Raw genomic sequence first — 21,293 nt, forward strand, 5'->3', positions numbered from 1 at the left:
TGTTAAAGTTTACAAGTAGTACCTGAATGCAGCAATAGGGGAGGGTATGCGTCTGATTCCTTCTGGGCAGTTTCATGCACACCGCTGCTGCTACGCCAAGCCAAGGGCGATTGTGGGAAGGAAACACGGAGGTCCTCCGTATTTGAAAGTCTTCTTCGGCGAAGGTAGGTGAAACAAAAAATCATCACTCAAAAAGCCCAATAACTTATACAGACAAAAAAGTGAGTTTGAGATCAAAGTTAAAACTGCTCTCTAGCTAGCTAGCAGCAGTAGCTCGCTGACTTGTTGAAACATGTTACTTTTCCCCGAAGTTTCCATCTATACGTAACACATGTTTTAGGGGCTTCTTCGAAGTGATGTTAAATACGTCACCTCTCATACCGTAAGGTGTTTTCTCTTAGGCTGCACGTTCAAACAGCTTAGTACCTTGAACCCACCCATGAAACGAGCACGATGTGCCTTATATGATGACGTCACTGATGATGAAGTTTGGAGGATCAAGCTACGATGGTGCCAAAAGGTTGTGGTGGTTTGAAAATCCGACTTCCCCAGTAAAATGTGTCTCTGTTTTGTAATGCCATGAATTATCCGATGGCCAAGGAATTGAGCGTGTGGACCGTTGGGCCAGTTTGAAATGTTCTTAAATTGTTTCTCCCGAGGAATCTGAGCCACCACACCCTTGTTGTGCTGCTTGGCTCTAGCGAAGCAGACCTTTATGTTTCCAGACTTTCTTTTCTGTGCCTCAGCATGTTACCCATAGCAAAAATGCATGTATTTGAATCCAAGCAAAAACTGTAAAGATATGTCATGCTAAAAGTATACAATCCCAAAGAAAGAAGCTCACGCTCACTGGAGCAAATAAATGCACCAACTCCAATATAAGACCTTATTAGAAAAATAATACTCGGTTTTGAGTGCCACTGTCAAATATGTGTTAATCTGGCCATGTTTGGCTTCATGAGTTGGGAAATAGGGATCTAAAAAATGTAATATGCATATAGGAAACCTCTGAGTTCTATGTCACAGCAAACCTATTAAATTTACAGTCATGTGAAAAATTAGGACACCTCAGTGTAATTCCTCTGCCTCTGAATTGCTGTACACAATGGGGTGAACATTTGGCAAAACATTCACACCTACTCTGTTGCCTGAGCTACAAGGTGGTTTGACCCCTGAAGTTTAGGGCACTGACAAGTACAGCCACCCACAGGCAGGACTTGGCAACTAATCACCCATACGTCACTGAACGTCCTTAAAAACTTTGAGGATACTGTTTCGGGGTGTGGGAAATAATCGATTCTTAGATACATTGCGATGCGGACATTGACAATTATTAATCGATTCATAAATGTCAATAATCGATGTTGACAGAACAAAAAAAAAAGACGGGAAGCGGAAGTGCCGCCCGGACAGTTAATGGTGCACGTGTAAGACGATACCAAAATGACTGAGCGTAAATTCCGAACCGCACCCGCTGGATTTAAAGCGAGCGTCTGGAAGCACTTTGGCTGTCACCTAGTTCAAGGTAAAAAATATGCTGGACAAGACCCAGACAATAGGCAATCTTTGTCATACAAGTTTAAAATATTTTGGGAACACGACAAATATGAGAAACCACATAGCACATTTCCACTCGAACCAGGAGGAAAAACAGCCAGCTGAAGTTGCTGCCAACCAGAGAACTATCAAACAGCTGATAACTAATTTTCCACCCAACTCGGAAAAGGTGAAATGAATCACAAAGTCAATCGCAACTTTAATTACGAAGGATTTTTGGCTGTATTCGGTTGTTGAGACGCAGGGCTTTCGTGCTTTGTTTCATACTTTGGAACCCAGATACAACGTCCCATCGCAACGTTATTTCACTGACACTGCAATTGTGAATAAGGGCAGCCTAGTTTTTTTCGTATATTCATAATATACTGACATCTGCAAGCATTATCCTTGTTTGGTACAGAAATCTAGATTTTGTATGAAAGTTGTTTTTGACTTTGCTATATAGCAAAAATATTATTTTGTCAGCGATTCTATGGTCAGGATTTTAGTTTGAATCCAGAAGTCTATTCTTTATTTGTGAATAATGGCAAAATATTTTTTATGTTGGTTACTCAATATGCTGAAGTTGGTTAATTTTATACATGCTGCTACTGGTGCACTTTACTTTTCCTTCTGGTTCTGTGCAATGGGAAATATGTTGGTAGATGTAACCTTCCAATTATTGAAAGATAATGGAAGTAAATTAATCTCTTCCATGTTTATTTTAAGTGTGGATCATTAAAATATTTGTTTTAGTAGTACACAGTGAGTAAAAATAAATTATATAAAGAAAAGAATTATGCATGAAAAACAGACAAACTATTGATCACAAAAAAGATGCATCGGGAATCGTTTTGTCATCGCATCGAATTGTGAGGTATGTGTATACTGTATGTTTGTTACTTGTGCTATGGTATGTGTTTTTCTTCCTTTTTTTTTTTTTTTTTTTTTTACAAACACATCGTATTGTACAAGTAACACATAAAATATATTAGTGGATTCAATCTGAGGGTTCTGTTCTTCCCTAAGATGTATTCAATAATATACAGTTGTCCCTTGCAATATCCCGGTTCGATTATTGCTCCCTCGCTCTATCGCAGTTTCTAAAAAAAAAAAAAAAAAAAAAAACATCAATTAATCTATGATCGCTGTTTTGTGATTGACTATGGCGTATTATTAGTCAAACAATATTGAAAGACAAAGGTATATGTAGTATTGTGGTCACTAGGCATCAGTAGTGTTCCATCATTGAGACATAACATTAGATTAGCATCAGAGTCAGCCGTGGCATGTATGAAATGGGTGAAAAGAAGTTCTCCTATTTCGTGTGGAAGTGGCACGTTTTTGGCTTCTTTGCCCTTGTCCAACAGAACTCATTGTAAATAAGTTGAAAAATGTTTAATTAACCCATGTGATCTGTATATGACAATTTCATTTCTGGAGGATGATCAGCAGCATAAAATCCTGATTGTAGCATCTCTACATAAAACATATTTTTGCTTGGTTAAAGAGCAATTATAAACACAGAAGAGAAAATAAAACATTTCACTAAATAATGAACAACCAATTGGTTTCATTTTTTAGATAATCAACTGATTTATTTGTTCAATTCACATGGTGCATAGCAACAAACTGTATTTTCTTGGGTCTGGTGGTGCTTCTGTGGATGAATTTATCCATCCCAGACTGCAACTATTTACTGGAAAAGAAGCAAAATAATAAATACTATGACTTAGGGCTGGGCAATATGGACCTAAACTCAAATCCTGATATATTTAGGTTGAATATCGACATACAATATACAGCCCAATATTTTTTTAAGCAAATAGCACTTATCAGTCAGTTCTTACAGTCATAAAACAAAATCAAAGCCAAATATGCATGTCAATTTGTTTTATTAAAATAAATACTTGTACTAAGGACGTTTATTGAAATTTTAAAGCTTCATGCAAGATGCACATAAAAAATCTAAAAATAGCTTCTAAAATAAAGTACGCCATTCTCTTTTTGAAAGATAGAAAAAGTAAAATATAATCTTTTTTATAACAAACCTTTTAGCTATCCTGTAGCTAGCTCAAATCCTCAGCTATTAACAAAAGAGCAAAATATGAAGGAGTGCCCGGATTAAGGGGAAATTTAAAAATGTCAGCAACTCAAAAATACTTTAAATTGAACAGATGTATTGTTTAGTTAAACATTTTTAGAAGATACAAGCATAACCCATATAATTAAATTAAAAGTAAGCTTACATATGGCACTGTGTAGATAGTGTCCAAAGCAAACCAGTATATTCCAGTTGTTCAGGGCAGCAGCTTTCACAGCACTGACAGTAGTTATAAACACTTGTTTGTTCTCATTGAAGTCCCATTCCTGGAGAAACTCCTTCCACTCACTTGCGATGTTTTTACCTCTGTGTTCCTCCGGGAAAAAACTTGTCTGGAGACAGGACAACTTCAAAGTCGAGTCAAAGAGTATGTAGTGGACTTTGAGGCTAATACATGGTTGAGTCGCTTGGCTACGCCACACGTCTGTACTACTTCTGCTCTATCAAAACCAAACCACTTCCATTTTAAAGAGGTTTTTTAGATAATCAACCGTTTTGTTTCTTGAATTCACATTGTGCATAGTGTAACTTGTGGTTATTTTTAGCGTTATATATACTATATTTGACTGCACACAGAAGAAACGGTTCTTGAGGGAGTCTAACTGGTGTGAATGAAGCAGGCAAACAAAGAGTAAGCTTAGATGAAATGCTATATTATAAATGTTTTGGAAAAGGGGTAAGTGGAAGAAAATCTAACAAACAGCCAGGGAAAAAAAACAAACAGTGATTTAATAAACAGAAAATCACAGCGTTTCTTGAGTCTTGTTGTTAAACGTTCATTAATCAGTTCATTTCAGGGGTTTCTCTCTCTTGGGAAAAGATCCTTAGTCCATTTATAGTGAAGAAAAAAAACTGTCCTACAAGCTCACCCCTTTGTTATGAAGGAATGAAATCCAGTTCGTTTTGGGTGCAAAAAAAACCCTGACCTGTAAAGGCCAGAAAACATGCATCAATATTTCATATTGTCAAAAAGTTTACTGGTAAACAAGTTTTCAATAATTCACATTTCAGTTCAAAATGTCAAAGATCATGACACAATTCATTCATATTTCTGTTCATTGATTCAACAGCATTTCAATCAGATTACATAGCATCTATTATACACGGTGCATGTTCTACTACTGGTTAGCACTGAGTTTAGCAACCATTAAAGATACAATAAACAGATGGTTGTATAAAAAAATAACAGCCACCCTTATTTTCCAAGTCACTCCATCTTGAAGTAATGTTTGTTTATACTTTTACTCATAATTTGTATGTTAAAAGACACCCTGAAGACCGGAACATTTCTGTGGGATATTTCTCCAGAGCAGAGATTGTATGTAGTCATGATAAATTAGACTTAGTCTCAATGGCTCTGTCCCATTTTGGGCACTAGCCAGGTTCTCTGACTTAAAATGCTGGTCTCTCCCTGATCCCAAACTGTCAGCTATGTACTTGTTTGTTTTTAAATGCTAAAATTGGAGCCTAAACGTCTTTGGAATATTTCTTGTCTGTTACCGTTCTATTCACCATTTAGCAGAGTTGAATTGGGGCTGACAAAGTAAAAACAAAACATTGTTGCATCTTCCAAATTGTACTTATTTACTAAACATTGTAATTCTCAATATAAGTACAATTCCCCACTGTACTGTTCTGGTTGTGACACATGTGGAGTGTAGGGTTGACCATGATAGGGCAGTGTGTTAAAGGTGGGTTAGACATTCCTCATATCTTATGTCGTCCTACATTTCTACACAGTCACACTGGGTCGTGTGTGAGTGTTCGTTGACTTGTTGTTAATCATTGTGGAATGTATTGTGCTGCTTTCACTATTTAAATACTACCATTCATAACTTTAGGTTGACTTTAAAAGTGATGTGCAGTTGTTTTTGTCTAAAAATTGTTCAGACATGTTTGGGACTACTGTTGGTGTTGGTGCTATTGTTATCATTGTTTTTGTTCTTGTTCTTTTTCTTCTACTTCTTCTTCTTCTTCTTATTTCTTCTTCTTATTATTATTGACATGTAACCGGATTAAAACTCTTAGAGATGAAAAATCTATTTTACAAGAGTGACCTAGCAGCAGCAAAACATAAAACATTTAACATATTACAGACAGGGAACAGTTAACGTGCACAAATTAGTGTATCACACAGTTAGATAAAAACATTTACGTTAACCACAGCTTTTCTCCAAATTTTGTAATCAAGATTTAAAAAAAAAAAAAAAAAATTGTTCAGACAGACCAGCTCTCAACAATTTACTCTGGAGCTGATTCCAGTCTGAGAGGCCAAAGAACTGAAAGGCCTTTTTCCCCAGTTCCTTGTGGGTAGCACTGCATACTAGGGATGTCATGATACACAATGTTTGATTCACAAGACGAGATGATATTTTGAAGGGATAGTTTGGATTTGTTGACATGAAGTTGTATGACATCCCCATCAGCAGTATAGTGCATCAACAGTAAGTTTACATGTAGAGTGAAAAAAAAAGTCAGTTGTTTCATGGCTGTGCATGGCGTCATGAACTCTACTCCAGAAATGTGTGTTTTCTCCAAGTTTGTTTGTTAAACTACTATTTCACAATGAATTGGAAAATATGCCGTTAATGAAAGCTTTTTAATATGTTGCCTTGACTGCATTGTCTTTTGCATAATCCTTATAATTTCTTGTATACAGTACAGGGAGGTGGACTGCCGCCGCTGTGTCGTGATGCTGCTGTTTTGCTGTGGCAGGAGTTTTTTAAATATATTTTTTTTTATTTAAATTTCCTGTCGGTAATAATGTCAACATTAGGGTCGTTTCCACAGGCTTGAACAACAAATGCATTAATTAACTTGTAGAACGTTTGTTCCACTCCTTATCTGTCAGGTGCCCACAGGGCAGACAGGTGATTCCAGTTCATGTTTTTCAAAAGTGTAGTGAAACGTTTTTATGGCATCTGATATATATTTTATTACAAATTAAGTGTGGTCAACATGTAAATAATAGGCTATACATGTATCTATATAACACAGGAGTGCTTACATTTTTTCAGCCTGTGGGCAACTTTGTGTTGGGCTGCCGATTCTCTGTATTTGTGAAGCTCGCATGACATCGGCTTCTGCCACGAGATCCGGTTGTCGTTTTGAGCCTCACTCCAACATGGTAGTTGCAGTAATGCGCCTTAAAGCTGGTTGCCACTCGACTCGCGCCACCCACAAAACAAGAAAACGCAACACCACCATGCAGACATGTCTGCGGTGTACCATGTTGAAGTTAGTTTCGCCTTGGATATTCGGCTCCGTAGCTACAGCAGTTGTTCCCTCTCACTGTGCCCCGACTGCTGCGTCATGGTGTAGGGAGCTTGCACTGGAAGTTCCTCTCTTAACTGCTGGTTGCTTACCATGGGGACCGCAGAAACACTACCAAACATGTCGTAGCGGCAGCAAAAAACCTTGGAAACTCCTCTGTTATGGAACGTGAATGGAAGCTAGTGGGGTTCTCTTAGTTTGGCAGGATTGTGTCTCACAGCTAGCCTGGGAACGCCTTTGTGTCTTCCCGGTGGGGCTGGAGGAGGTGGCCGGAGACCGGGAAGTCTGGGCTTCCCCACTGAGACTGCTGCCCCTGCGACCCGGACCCGGATAAGCGGAGGAAAATGGATGGATGGACACAATTTATTTTCCTTTTTTGACAGCTCAATTATCTCAACAACATAAACAATACAAATAAAAAGGGTTGTTTTCCATCAAAATTAAAATGTATTTACAAATAAAACACCATGAACTATTTACAGTTCAAACTGTACGTGTGCATGTGTTAAAATTCCCTTTACAATTTCTTCTCTGCTATTGGTATTGCGTATATCAGTATTGGTATCTTGTGTAGGGTGGGAATCGTTTGAATTTGAGCAATTCCGATTCCTCGTTTCAATTCCGGTTCCTAACGACTCTCGATTCTGATGTTTTTAAGAGTAAGGGATATAAAAGTTTGCATGGTTTAAATGAGGGCACTGACCAGATGTCTTTTTGGATGAAATGTCTGAACTTCTCCATGATTTTTTTTAATGATATGACCTTTTTTTGTTGTTTTTTTTAAATCAACTTTACTGTTAATTTCTCTCACAGGGCTATTTTCAACCAGTATAAAAATATCAAACCATTCAACTTTAATATAGGTGTTATGAAGTTTTTTTTTTCTACAGGAGGACACTTTTACATAAGATGTTTACTTTTGGAAAGCTAATGAAAAATTTCCACATATGCAGTTGTTTATATGTTAGTGAGTGTGTGATGCTGCAGCCACTTAAACATGCACAATCAAACAACTTGTAAAGGATTTGTCTATGTACACGGGCTAATCGTATTGCCAGTATACTTTATTTGCTGCCTCAATGTTGGTGTAAGCTATTATTTTGTATGACACCCTTATTTTGTTATAAGTAAACAGGATGTAGCCGATGGAGCTCATATTTTGAAGGCTGGAAGTCTGTTGTGTAGGTTGAGAAGGTTTCTTGACTGTTGCTAAAAGAGACTACCTGTGCATGTGAATAAACTTATCTCGTAGAACCGTAGCTTCCATCATTTCTTTACACCGAACTTCCACATCAGCGGGCACCCTGAAACCATCACTTACATTGGCATGAGGCAGTCATCATTTATTGTTTGACTGCTTCGAGGAAGTCTGACGTAATGCTTTAAGACGAGATAATTCTTATTTCCATACCATGAATCTGGAGGTGTTTAATGATGTTGACCCTCTTTTGCATGTTATTGTGTTGCAAAAAAAAAGCTTTTTTTTTTTTTTTTTTTACAAGGGTAAGCCAAACATTTTACCGACTCTTTCTTCGTTGGTGCTCGCTGGCTGTTTCTTTGTTGGTGTTCCCGGCTATTTGTGAAGCGAGCATCAAAACCAGGACTCTAAATAAAAAAAATTTAAAAAATTGTTAGTCCCGGTTCCCACCGACGCCCGACACTATATTCCCAACCATACTCATGTGGAGGAGTGACCTCATTAATTAAACGACACGTTTATTTTTATTTTGTAGACTAACGGAGTCTTTCTATTGCTTTCTATTGTTTGTGAAATGTAACTGTGGAGGAGTGATTGCAATACATGCAATGTGTTTGAGCCTGCGCCCTTAATAAACCTGGAAACATTTTAAGGAAGTTGATGGTTATGGCAGTAAGCCAGTATTTTCTCATCACCTGGTGCCTACTCTCTTATTTTCATGTTGTAGTAGATAGATGGTGAAACATCCAGAAACAAATACCTTTCTTTGATATAAGTGAAGGGTATGGAAAGTATTTGTGTGTGAGATATTGTGATTAATATCCACCTGTTCCTTATTCACCCACTACTTCTCCATGGAAGGCCAATTCCCCTGAGATGAGACACACGGGAAAAGGGAAGAGGGTGTGATTCTCAAAAAGTCACTGTTTGGTCTTTCGTCTACATGTCTTATCTTCACAATGTAGCGTGTTGTCTTTGCAGATGGCAGCCATCAGGAAGAAGTTGGTCATAGTTGGTGATGGTGCATGTGGTAAGACCTGTCTGCTCATCGTCTTCAGTAAGGACCAGTTTCCAGAGGTCTACGTCCCCACTGTGTTTGAGAACTACATTGCTGACATTGAAGTAGATGGCAAACAGGTACATGGTGCAGGTACCATTGTGAACCACAAGCACTCTAGGCTGATGGTAATTCATGTGTAAAATGAGCAAAACCTTGGGACTTTTCATTGTAATTCCACAGCTGAACTACAGTCAATAACAGGAAATGGATGCGCGCTACCTTCCTGTGCTGGCTGGGAAATCCCCCCCACCCCCACCTCTTGTGATGAATAATGTCCTCTTTCCTGTTCCTGCTTCCGGCTCCACAAAGTCTGGCTTGAGTCCCTTGGGAGTTTAGCTGGATACAAAGTTTAATGCTTTAAGCTGCTGTTCACATTGAAACTATTATATCACTGCTTAAACCTCATTAAGCTCAATATTTAGCACCAATGAGCTGAACTAGGTCAGAGACATGCGTGGTGGTGAACTAAACGTGTAGGAGACACCTACTGGATAATGTACTGAAAAGCAGGAGGCACTTTACCTTTTACATATGATTATCTCATTTAAGTGGGAAATAACTTTGACCACAAACAGGTCTAGAGCACACAAGACCAGCTGAACAGCTGATCTTCCATGCAGGGTAAATATCATTTACTCTCCATGGGAGCAATTTCAACGGTTGGCCAAAAAGTTTGCAACTGTGATTTGTAAAGCTTAGCAGAATGTAGAAGATATATTACATCATGTGTGGAATGACCCTTGAGTGCTGCTAAAATAAGATTTGTTGAAGTTGGGGCATCATTTATCCAGAGAATGCCCACTTCTGTGACACCAGCACGAGGAGGACCCATGGGCACCATCTCTGTGATAATGATCCTCCCTTAATTGACTGATTCTGTGTTTTCAGACTCCCTACTTTGGAGAGCACTGACCTCCTTTTGCCCTTCTCTGGCAGGTGGAACTAGCACTGTGGGACACGGCAGGTCAGGAAGACTACGACAGATTGAGGCCTCTCTCCTACCCTGACACTGATGTTATCCTCATGTGCTTCTCCATAGATAGCCCTGACAGTCTTGGTAAGGCCATGTACACGAGACAAAACTGTTGTTAGAATGCTGTTAAAACTCCATCTCGGCAACTCTAATTTCCCGACACAAGGAATGCTGCTTTGTCAGCACAGTAAGATGTAACAGAAATTGTTCCTCTATAAAAATTTAAATAGTGCTAACTATTCATTAGTAGGGGTCCCACGAGAGACCCATCTCACAAGACGAAACGATGCACGAGATTGTGTCCACGAAAATGAGACAAGATTTGAACATAATTTTTTTTTTTTTTTAAGTACAATGAAAAAATTTGACTGGAAATACAAACTTTTTAATTTAACAGTCACAAAATAATGCAGGTGCTTTTATTGTCCCACAAAATAAATATTATTGTCAACATTTTTGAGACAAAATAAACCACTGTTATGATAGTATATAATAATATCATAATAATGAAATAAAATAATATGTCATCTTTCACTCTGTAAAGTTGCAGAATTGGCGTTTGTGACGTGTGTTTTCTCACAAGCAATTTGTACTGTCAAACATTTGCAGCATTTCTTGAAATGATGGCTTTTCAATAGGGGTGTCGGCATTAATAGTTCCAGCTTGTAGTTGAACAGCCCGCTCAGTGTTTTTGTCTTATCTACTTGACTTTGTTTATTTACGTCAGGGCTGTCCGGCTGACCAAATTTTTTTTTTTTTTAATTCTTAATTGTAAAAAAAAAAAAAAAGTTACATATATATTTAAAGAGGGTCGCACGGTGGTCTAGTGGTTAGCATGTTGGCCAATACAGGAACAGCCTGCAGATCGGGAAGACCTGGGTTCGATTCTCCCCTGGGCATTTCTGTGTGGAGTTTGCATGTTCTCCCCGTGTGCGCGTGTGTTTTCTCCGGGCACTCCGGCTTCCTCCCACATTCCCAAAAACATGCATGTTAGGTTAATTGGCGACTCTAAGTTGTCCATAGGTATGAATGTGAGTGTGAATGGTTGTTTGTCTATATGTGCCCTGCAATTGGCTGGCGACCAGTCCAGGGTGTACCCCGCCTGTCGCCCGAAGTCAGCTGGGATAGGCCCCAGCATGCCTCCGCAACCCTAATGAGGATGAAGCGGTGTAGAAAATGGATGGATGGATATATTTAAAGAGGCCGCACGGTGGCCTAGTGGTTAGCATGTTGGCCACACAGTCAGCAGATTGGGAAGATTTAGGTTTGAATCTGCGTTGGGCATCTATGTGTTTGTATTTCTCCCTGTGCATGCGTGGGTTTTCTCCGGGTACTCCCGCGTAGTGAGACTCACTAGGTTCCCCTCCCTTGCGCATCCCATCAGCAGTCAGAATGCAGTCGAGATGCGTTCACAGACTTGCGGCGCATCGGATATTTCACATTATTTTCGAGAATGCACATTTTCCTTATTTCGGTGTTGATAAAAATCACCGCGCTCGTCGAAGGGAGCCGCATCAAGGAGGCTGAAGGGCTCCGGAGCCTTGGGTTGCCAACCCCTGGTCTTGCCGGTACGATCTGTTACTGATCCTTTTAAAAAAAAAAAAAAAAAAAAAAAAAAAAAAAACAACAATTTAATAATAAGCTTTTGTTATAAACATGAATTTGTGGAATTGAATGTGGTTATTAAAATAGCTCTTCAAGGCATTAAAAATAATGCAACCAAAGTATTGCTGAATTTACTTTTTTTATGACACAGCATGACCAACAATAGTGTTTGGCTTTTGTAACAAACCTCTGAGAGTCACGTCCCTCATCCAATAAAAGTCCTTCCAATAAAAGATAAATTGGAAAAATGGCCATGCAAAATACGTTTAGGTTAGGACTAATCATTTTACATGGTTATAGATCAAATTGTGGTGTGATTTAGAATTTTTTTTTTTTTTTTTTAAACAAACTCGCTCCAACGTAATAGTAATTTATTGACGGTGCCTAGTACACTAGATCCCCAACTTACGAACACAATTGGTTCCAGACGACCGTTCTTATATCGAATTGTTCTTAAGTAGGGGAAAAGGTAATATTACCAATGATATAGGTACTACATGTACATATACTACATATGCGTGTAAACATATACAGTATATGCGTATGTATGTAAATATGAGTTTGGATGCAGTAGTAATATTAAACGAGGATAATTAATGAAAAAAACAATAATAAAAGTGATATAATAATACGTAATGATAAATGTTATTTACCTTTGAAGAGGAGTGGTCGAGCATACGTCGTTGTGGTGGAGTTGGAGGAGGAGTTATTGGGAAAAAAGGACAGGACAGGAGTCGTTAGACTCTTCTAAAAGAGGTAGTGTTCTGTAAGCAGGCCTATTAACTCTTCATAAACTTTAATCACACGATCTGTCCGGGTTGCTACAATTTAGCTTTCCATTTAGCTTTATCTCCCCAGCTTCAAACTCTTCCTCTGTTGGTCCCATTAGCAGTGCCACAGTGCCCTCTACTGGTCAAGCATGTACAGTAGCAGTATAAACACTGATTGAGCGACTACAAGGCAAAATAAAATAAAATATAGACCAGTCGGCTTGTGTTCGTATCCGTGAGTGTTCCCTAGTCGGATGTTCGTAAGTTGGGGACCTAGTGTATAAACCAGCAGCGATTAGAGCAGTACTTCCTGTCCAAGCTCCCCCCTGCACTATATGTATATGTATATATATATACTGCTCAAAAAAATTTGAGGAACACTTCAAAAACACATCAGATCTAAACTGGGGGGAAAATGATCTTGAATATCTTTCCTGATAATAAGTGGGTGATGTATTAGTAACAAAATGATGCCACATCATTTGATAGAAATGAAAATGATCACCCTATAGAGGGGGGAAATCAAAGACACCCCAAAAATGAAAGTGAAAAAATGATGCAGCACACTGGTCCATTTAGCTAAAATGTCATTGTAGCAACTCAAAATGATTCTCAGTAGTTTGTGTGGCCCCCACATGCTTGTACGCATGCCTGACAACGTCGGGGCATGCTCCTAATGAGACTACGGATGGTGTCCTGGGGGATCTCCCAGATCTGGACCAGGGCATCAATGAGCTCCTGGACAGTCTGAGGAGGTACCTGGCGGCGCCGGATGGACCTAAACATAATGTCCCAGAGGTGTTCTATTGGGTTTAGGTCAGGTGAACGTGGGGGCCAGTCAATGGTATGAATTCCTTCATCCTCCAGGAACTACCTGCATACACTATCCACATGAGGTCGGGCATTGTCGTGGACCAGGAGGAACCCAGGTCCCACTGCACCAGCGTAGGTTCTGACAATGGGTCCAAGGATTTCATCCCGATACCTAATAGCAGTCAGGGTGCCATTATCTAACCTGTAGAGGTCTGTGCGTCCTTCCAGGGATATGCCTCCCCAGACCATCACCGACCCACCACCAAACCGGTCATGCTGAATGATGTTGCAGGCAGCATAACGTTCTCCACGACATCTCCAGACCCTTTTCATGTCTGTTGCATGTGCTCAGGTTGAACTTGCTCTCATCAGTGAAGAGCACAGGGCACCAGTGGTGTAGTTGCCAACTCTGGTGGTCTATGGCAAATGGCAATCGAGCTCTACGGTGCTGGGCAGTGAGCACAGGGCCCACTACAGGACGTCGGGCCCTCAGGCCACCCTCATGGAGCCTGTTTCTGATTGTTTGGTCAGAAACATTCACACCAGTGGCCTGCTGGAGGTCATTTTGTAGGGCTCTGGCAGTGCTCATCCTGTTCCTCCTTACACAAAGGAGCAGATACCGATCCTGCTGAGGGTTGAAGGACCTTCTACGGCCCTGTCCAGCTCTCCTGGAGTAACTACCTGTCTCCTGGAATCTCCTCCATGCATCCAGGTACCGCAGTGATGCCCTGGTCCAGATCTGGGAGATCCCCCAGGACACCATCCAAAGTCTCATTAGGAGCATGCCCCGACGTCAGGCATGCGTACAAGCACGTGGGGGCCACACAAACTACTGAGAATCATTTTGAGTTGCTACAATGACACTACAACTTTTGCTTGAAAATTAACAAGGCGGCAGCTTTTTAACTCCAATGGGGAAAAACAGCCACACGCTGATGACACCAGGCAGGTTGGATTGCAAGGTTAATTGTGTGCGTAAAGCACTTAATATTCGGTTCCAATAATGCCTTGCGCAGTGCCACTTCCTATTACTGTATTATTCATAGTAGTGATGCCATAGTTCAGTCTGATTGGCTTCTGGTTCCTGTCCTTGCGAGAGACCTTTTCTCAAAACGAGAAATCTCGTCACGTTTTACTCTTGTGAGATCTCGTGACACCCCTATTCATTACTATTAATGATTCATGTGACGCTTTATTGCATTTCTCTGAACTGTATTGTAAATTTACTAATTGTATGTATTTATGAAGTGTCTTGAGCCAGTGTGTTCTTTCCCGCGCTGTGTTGGTATTCCATTCTGTACAATGTTGATTCTGCCTTCTCAAAGAGAACATTCCGGAGAAATGGACACCTGAAGTGAAACACTTTTGTCCCAACGTTCCCATCATACTGGTGGGTAACAAGAAGGACCTCAGGAATGACGAAAACACACGCAGAGAGCTGGCCAAGATGAAACAGGCGCGTCCCAACTGTTAAATACACCAACATAACCACAGCATAGTTCTAATTTATCTGTCGTGTTAAAATCTGCAGGAACCAGTCAAGTCAGACGAAGGCAGAGACATGGCCAACCGCATCAGTGCCTTTAGCTACCTGGAGTGCTCGGCCAAGACAAAGGACGGCGTGCGGGAGGTATTTGAGATGGCCACCAGAGCGGCGCTGCAGGTTCGCAAGCGCAAGAAGAGGAGCGTATGCCAGCTCCTGTAAAAGGACAGCTCGTGTGCCAAATGGCCAGTCAGCACCCGAGGAAGGGCTCTCCACTACCACACTGCAGATAGAGCAAAGGTGGAAAACATCAGTGGCTTCCATGGACGATGCAGCTACGCCACTGATGAATATTAAAGACTTGACACAACAGCAAAACAAATCAGCCTTTGTAGGACTTTTCCTTTGCTTCTCACTGTTAACTTCTCTGTTTCTTTTCTTCCCTTCTCTGGCACACCAGCCTGTTGATGTGAAGGACCTCCGCCTTCCTCCTTCCAATGTTTGTATTTATATGTGCATTTACTTTACAAATACATCTCATCTGCCTCTGAAATGAGTGGTGATAGATTCCTCTTTTTCATTTGAGTTCTTAACATCTGTTTTTCTTTAAATGAACATGCCATTTGTGTTACTCAAGCTTTCAGGCATTTGTTGCGTAGAGGTGTTTTCCATTACGTTTTCTGCATTTCGAATCTGCGTGACAGTGAAAGCTGCACCATTTGAAGCAAGTATTGTAGCATGTGGTGATAACAGGCACTGGAGTGGAGACAGTGGGCCATTGTAACAGATACAATGCTTACGATATCTCGCCCTAACCACACACACACTGACTAAACAGCATTAATCTTCCTCTAAAATGTCACGCCTGCCTATCACTAAAATGCAGGATGCATACATCATGGTGTCACTCTTACTAAAGACAAATGTACAAGGCTCAAAACATGCACAAAGATACCCTAATACTCATGTGGTGTGTTATAATACCTTCAACTGACGACTCCAACAGTGCACATAATGAACATGCCATCCTCATTTTGAATAATGACGCTGGAAACATTCCCTTGACATGGTTGATTTATATATACACCTGATCAAAATCTTAAGACCAGTTGAAAAATTGCTAGAATTTTCATTTTGCACATTTGGATCTTACTGAGATTTTAAGGTAGAGCTACAATATGCAAAAAGCAATAAGGGGAGTGAGACAAATAACAGTTTGAAAAGTTATTTATTGAAAACAAACAAATAGAAAAGTTTAAGACCATCACTGAAAAAATAACTCTCCAAACCAGAACAAAACATTTTCTCAGTAGGACTCAGTAATGAGTAGCTCCACCGTTCTTGTTAATCAATTAAAAAATTGCTTTGGGCATGCTTGATGCGAGTGTTTCCAGGAGGCTAGTGGGAACATTGCTCCAAGTGGTGAAGATGGCTTCACGAAGAGCATCGACTGTCTGGAACTGATGGTCATTTTTATAAACTTCCCTTGCCATCCATCCCCAAATGTTCTCTATGGCATTTAAATGAGGGGAACATGCAGGATGGTCCAAAAGAGTGATGTTATTCTCCCTGAAGAAGTCCTTGGACAAGCGAGCATTGTGAACTGCAGCGTTGTCCTGTTGAAAAACCCAGCTGTTACCACACAGACGAGGGCCCTCAGTCATGAGGGATGCCCGCTGCAACATCTGCACGTAAGCGTTTGTCGTTTGATGACCCTGCACCACCTGAAGCTCCAGTGCTCCACTGAATGAAAAAGCACCCCAGATCATGATGGGACTGCCCCTCTACTGTGCCGGGTAGAAAACAGCTCAGGTGGGATCTCCTTGTCATGCCAGTAACGATGGAAGCCATCTGGACCGTCGTTACATTTTTTCTCATCAAAGAATAAAACCTTTTTTCCACCTTCAATGTCCCATGTTTGATGCTCCCTGGCAAAATCTAAATGTCTCACTCCCTCTTCTTGTTTTTACGTATTGTAGCTCTACTTAAAACCTCATTAAGATCCAAATGTGCAAAATGCAAATTCTAACAATTTTTCAACTGTTCTTAAGATTTTGATCAGGAGTGTACACATGTGAATGATGTAATAGAAATAAAGAAGTGGATGTAAAATTGGAATTCATATTGTATCAACTCTTGAACTTTTAATTCCAACACATGTACATGCTTTGGTGGTTTTCCTAATGTTATACTTTTCATTTATGGTTCACTCCTCTGAGTTGTATTTCCCAAGAACTTAGGGTTCTTGTGCCCTCCAGAGGTTACCTTTACGATTTACAAAAAGTGAATGATCCCGCCATCCTTCAACACTAATAAAAGTTTTTTTTAAAGAGAAGTCTGAACTAATTATTGTCATGTGAAGGTTGTGTTGCATTTTCTGATTAATTTATTAAAATTGGTGCGTTGTAATTTTCTGGTCCCTGGTGCGGAGTTCACATTCAGACGTCATCTTTCCTCACTCCTCCACTTGGGGCAAATGAAGCTGGTGAGAGTCACTCTCCACTGAAGAGAGAGGACAAACTGTGTTAACATCTGTTTAAAAAAAATACAACTCTACAGAGTGAGGAGTTGAGGGGGTGCGTCACCTTGTAACTCAATCTTCATAAAAAGAGCTGAAAGCCTTGCCACCACATCATCATCTTCCTCTGCATGCTCATATTCGTAGACCCCTGAATCTCTACAGTAATTGATGAAGCTGTAGGGTAAGGAGACAATATTTGGTTGTGTTTTTTTCTTTAAAATGTGCGTGCTTAGGATGTGACACGTACCATTTCCATACTGGATCAACATGGAGCACAAACGGGTTTCCCACCACAATCAGCAGGGCTTGAGCTCGAGTCAGAGCCACATTGAACCTCTGGTCAAGGATGTTAAGTGTTACATTTTTTTTTTTTTTATCAGATTTTGTGCACTCACTAGACCAGGGCTTGGCAACCTTTACCATCAAAAGAGCCATTTTTCCTCCTCTTCCCGTAAAGAAAAAAAAAGTCTGGAGCCACAAAACATTACAGTTTTTACAAGTTTATAAGCTGTGTAATCGTTTTTAAATGTTTCCTGTTACAACAACAAACCTCAACAAATGTAAGTGTGCCTGTGTAGGCCTACTCTGAAATAATTTGAACTGTGAACTCTGCAAGTCTTTTTGAGCGGTTCTCTTATTTGTGTCAAATAAAAAGAAAATGTTGCCAACTTTAACGTAAAAAAGCCAATCGAAGTTCACATATCTGCATATCAGTGGTGTTTGCTCAATACCGTTTACGCCTGCGCTGAATTGGCATCAATGTGAACGGCTCCACTCCTCCGTCCAATCTCATGTCCAGCCCGGTGTTGCCAACTTGGCAATTTTCTCACAAAATCTAATGACTTTCCAAACTTATTTTCTCAAGAGTGACTGGCGACAAATGTAAGGTCTTTTCCTGACGACTTTGGGAGACTTTTCTGGTATTTGGAGATAAAAGTGAAGGCATGTACAGTCATGGAAAAAATGATTAGACCACCCTTGTTTCTTCAGTTTCTTGTTCATTTTAATGCCTGATACAACTAAAGGTACCTTTGTTTGGACAAATATAACAATAACAACAACAATAGCTCATAAGAGTTACATTTTTTGGCAGTACAGTGCTATAGCTATTCATGTACAAATTTAAGTGATTTTGGTTATTATCAAGAAAACCATGGAAGTTGCTAGATATCAGCTCTTAAATTAAACTCTTATGAGATATATTTGTTATCATCATTATATTTGTCCAAACAAATGTACCTTTAGTTGTAGGCATTAAAATGGATAAATAAACTGAAGAAACAAGGGTGGTCTAATCATTTTTTCCATGACTGTATTGTTCTACGGTTGTTGCCGAGCAGTCCGCCCCACTTTCACCAAAGTCACAATGGGGCACACTATCTACCACTACGGCGATTAGTGTGAAACGGTCTCCGAGCAAATAGTTTATGAGCTTTCTCGTTATAAAACATATTGCTAAGCTCTTGTTAATTACATATGTAGTAAATTGCTGTCAAACTTCACAACTTTTTTTTTTTTTTTAGCTCCAGTGAGACTAACACTATACACTATCTTACCTCCCCTTCCCTTGCTCATCCAATCAGCAGTCTGAACGCAGTCCAGATGCATTCACGGACTTGCGGTGAGTCTGTTATTTCACGTTATTTTCGAAAATGCACATTTGCCCTGATTCGGTGTTTGAAAAAAAATCAACAAGGAGGCTAAAGAGCCGCATGCGGGTTTGGAGCCACGGGTTGCCAACCCCTGTACTAGTCAAATACTATATGTATTGGACACCTTTAACAATTTAGCCTTTAACATTAAAAAGAGAAGAAAATATGGAGTGGTTAACCCAATTTACAGCAAAGTCAAAAATGTCATCCTTAAGAAGAAAGTGGACCTCTACATAGAATTGTACTGCTGTACACTGTATTACTAACCTACAAATTAAAGGATGTATCTCAAGAATTTTGTTCATATGGTGTTTATGCACAGTGTACCTTGTCGTTGGTGATGAAGCCGAGGCTGAACTTCTTGTCAAATTCTGTGTATTCGCGGTTGCTCCGGACTGCTGACACCAAGACCACTCTCCTCTCCTGACCTTGGAACTCCTCCACAGAACCAACCTGACACAAACAATTCATAATTATTGCATGTATGCATATTGCTTACATGGCATTTTTAAATTGAAAACATCTAAGAAAAAATACAGTTTTGACCTGAATGAGACCAAACCTCATTTTCAAGACCAGTACAGTTCCGCACCCGGCCACGATAACTGAATTTTCGCAAAGTTTTCATGGTTAAAGCATAGAAAACCTGTTTATGATCAAAATTATTAGAGCCCTTCAGACATGAAATAACACCCCTGTAGTCACCTGTGCGCTTGTATTACACAATATAGTAGGCATAATAATGTAAGCTGTAAATAAGACTCGTGCTCATGTGTGTCGCTGTAAATGCGTTCCCTAGGAGAGCTAAGTGAGGTGCAGACAGGAAGTGACGACTTGGGTTCAGAGTAGAGTTTCAGTTTGCCATGGGTTACCCGTGTTTTTATTCGGGATTATTGTGCCTGTTGTGAGAAAATTCAAACCTGCAATAAAAGCCTGTTCTGGTGATCAAGTCTGCCGCTTGTGTGTGTCAACGTATAATTCTCTAGATTCCAAATACAGTGGCGTGAAAAACTGACCACCTCCTGATTTTTTCTATTTTTGTGCATTTTTGTCACACTGAAATGTTTCAGATCAAACAAATTTAAATATTAATATCAATGACAACACAACTGAACACAAAATGCCGTTTTTAAATGAAACTTATTAAAAATCCAAACCTACATGGCTCTGTGTGAAAAAGTGATTTCAGAAAAAGATCATCATACAAACAATAAAATATGGTGGTGGTAGTGTGATGGTCTGGGGCTGTTTTACTGCTTCAGGACCCGGAAGACTTGCTGTGATAAATGGAACTATGAATTCTGCTGTCTGCCAAAAATATCCTGAAGGAGAATGTCCGGCCATCTGTTTGTGACCTCAGCTGAAACCAACTCCAACCAATGATCCAAAACAAACCAGCAAGTCCACCTCTGAATGGCTGAAGAAAAACAAAATGAAGACTTTGGAGTGTGCTAGTCAAAGTCCTGACCTGAATCCTATTGAGATGCTGTGGCCTGACCTTAAATAGGCGGTTCATGCTGGAAAACCCTCCAATGTGGCTGAATTACAACAATTTTGCAAAGGTGAGTGGGCCAAAATTCCTCCAGAGCGCTGGAAGAGACTCATTGCAAGTTATGGCAAACGCTTAATTGCAGTTGGTGCTGCTAAGAGTGGCCCAACCAGTTATTAGGTTTAGGGGGCAATAGCCTTTTCTTACAGGGCAATGTAGCTCTGGATTTTTTTTCTCCCTTAATAATAAAGTTTCATTTAAAAACTGCATTTTATCTTCAGTTGTTTTATCTTCATAATTAAATTTGTTTGATGATCTGAAACATTTGTGTGAGTCAAACATGCAAAAAAAATCAGGAAGGGGGCAAACACTTTTTCACACTACTGTATAAGAAGACCCACCCCAAGAAAAAATGCCATGTTATATACAAACCAGTTAAGTAAGACTTGTTCAAATAATTAAATTTTTTGGGGGATATGACAACTCTGAAGAGGGCCAGTAGCAGGCACCGTGTAGGGTTTGAGTTACCTTTATTGCTTAATTACCTTAAGGGCATGCATGTCCATGTGTTTGAAGTCTTTCCCAATTTTATTCAGACCCTGACGGATTTTCTCCACCTGTGAAACAAAATATCCTGGTTTAAAACGTGACATTCCAGAATATGACTAGGAGTCAACATGGTGAACGCTTATTAATGTTAAAGCTCAAGTTAATATAACAAATTAACTATCAGCTAAAGTGAAGTAAACTACAAAAGTACCCATAATACATACAGTATTTCCTGTACATATACAGTATTTGTGATACTAAACAAGA

General features: G+C 39.8%; 2 protein-coding genes across 3 annotated transcripts in view; one reads left to right on the forward strand and one right to left on the reverse strand.

Moving 5' to 3' along the window:
* LOC129189311 (rho-related GTP-binding protein RhoA-D-like) lies at positions 1–17,150 on the forward strand. The gene is made up of 5 exons (XM_054790932.1): positions 1–164; positions 9,093–9,248; positions 10,108–10,228; positions 14,658–14,788; positions 14,864–17,150. Exons 2-5 carry the CDS (start codon positions 9,093–9,095, stop codon positions 15,035–15,037), a joined length of 582 nt encoding a protein of 193 aa, XP_054646907.1. The 5' UTR covers positions 1–164; the 3' UTR covers positions 15,038–17,150.
* Positions 16,934–21,293, reverse strand: part of LOC129186768 (putative helicase mov-10-B.1) — a 22,273-nt gene continuing 17,913 nt past the window's right edge. For both annotated transcript variants that reach the window (XM_054785495.1, XM_054785408.1), the window contains exons 19-23: positions 21,023–21,094; positions 19,316–19,441; positions 17,584–17,672; positions 17,401–17,510; positions 16,934–17,317 (exon numbers count right to left, since the gene is read on the reverse strand). In XM_054785495.1, coding sequence (XP_054641470.1) covers positions 17,271–17,317; positions 17,401–17,510; positions 17,584–17,672; positions 19,316–19,441; positions 21,023–21,094 — 444 coding nt within the window. In that variant the 3' untranslated portion in view covers positions 16,934–17,270. The remainder of the gene's footprint in view (positions 17,318–17,400; positions 17,511–17,583; positions 17,673–19,315; positions 19,442–21,022; positions 21,095–21,293) is intronic.

Source organism: Dunckerocampus dactyliophorus, chromosome 1, assembly GCF_027744805.1.
Source record: "Dunckerocampus dactyliophorus isolate RoL2022-P2 chromosome 1, RoL_Ddac_1.1, whole genome shotgun sequence".
NCBI lineage: Eukaryota > Metazoa > Chordata > Actinopteri > Syngnathiformes > Syngnathidae > Dunckerocampus > Dunckerocampus dactyliophorus.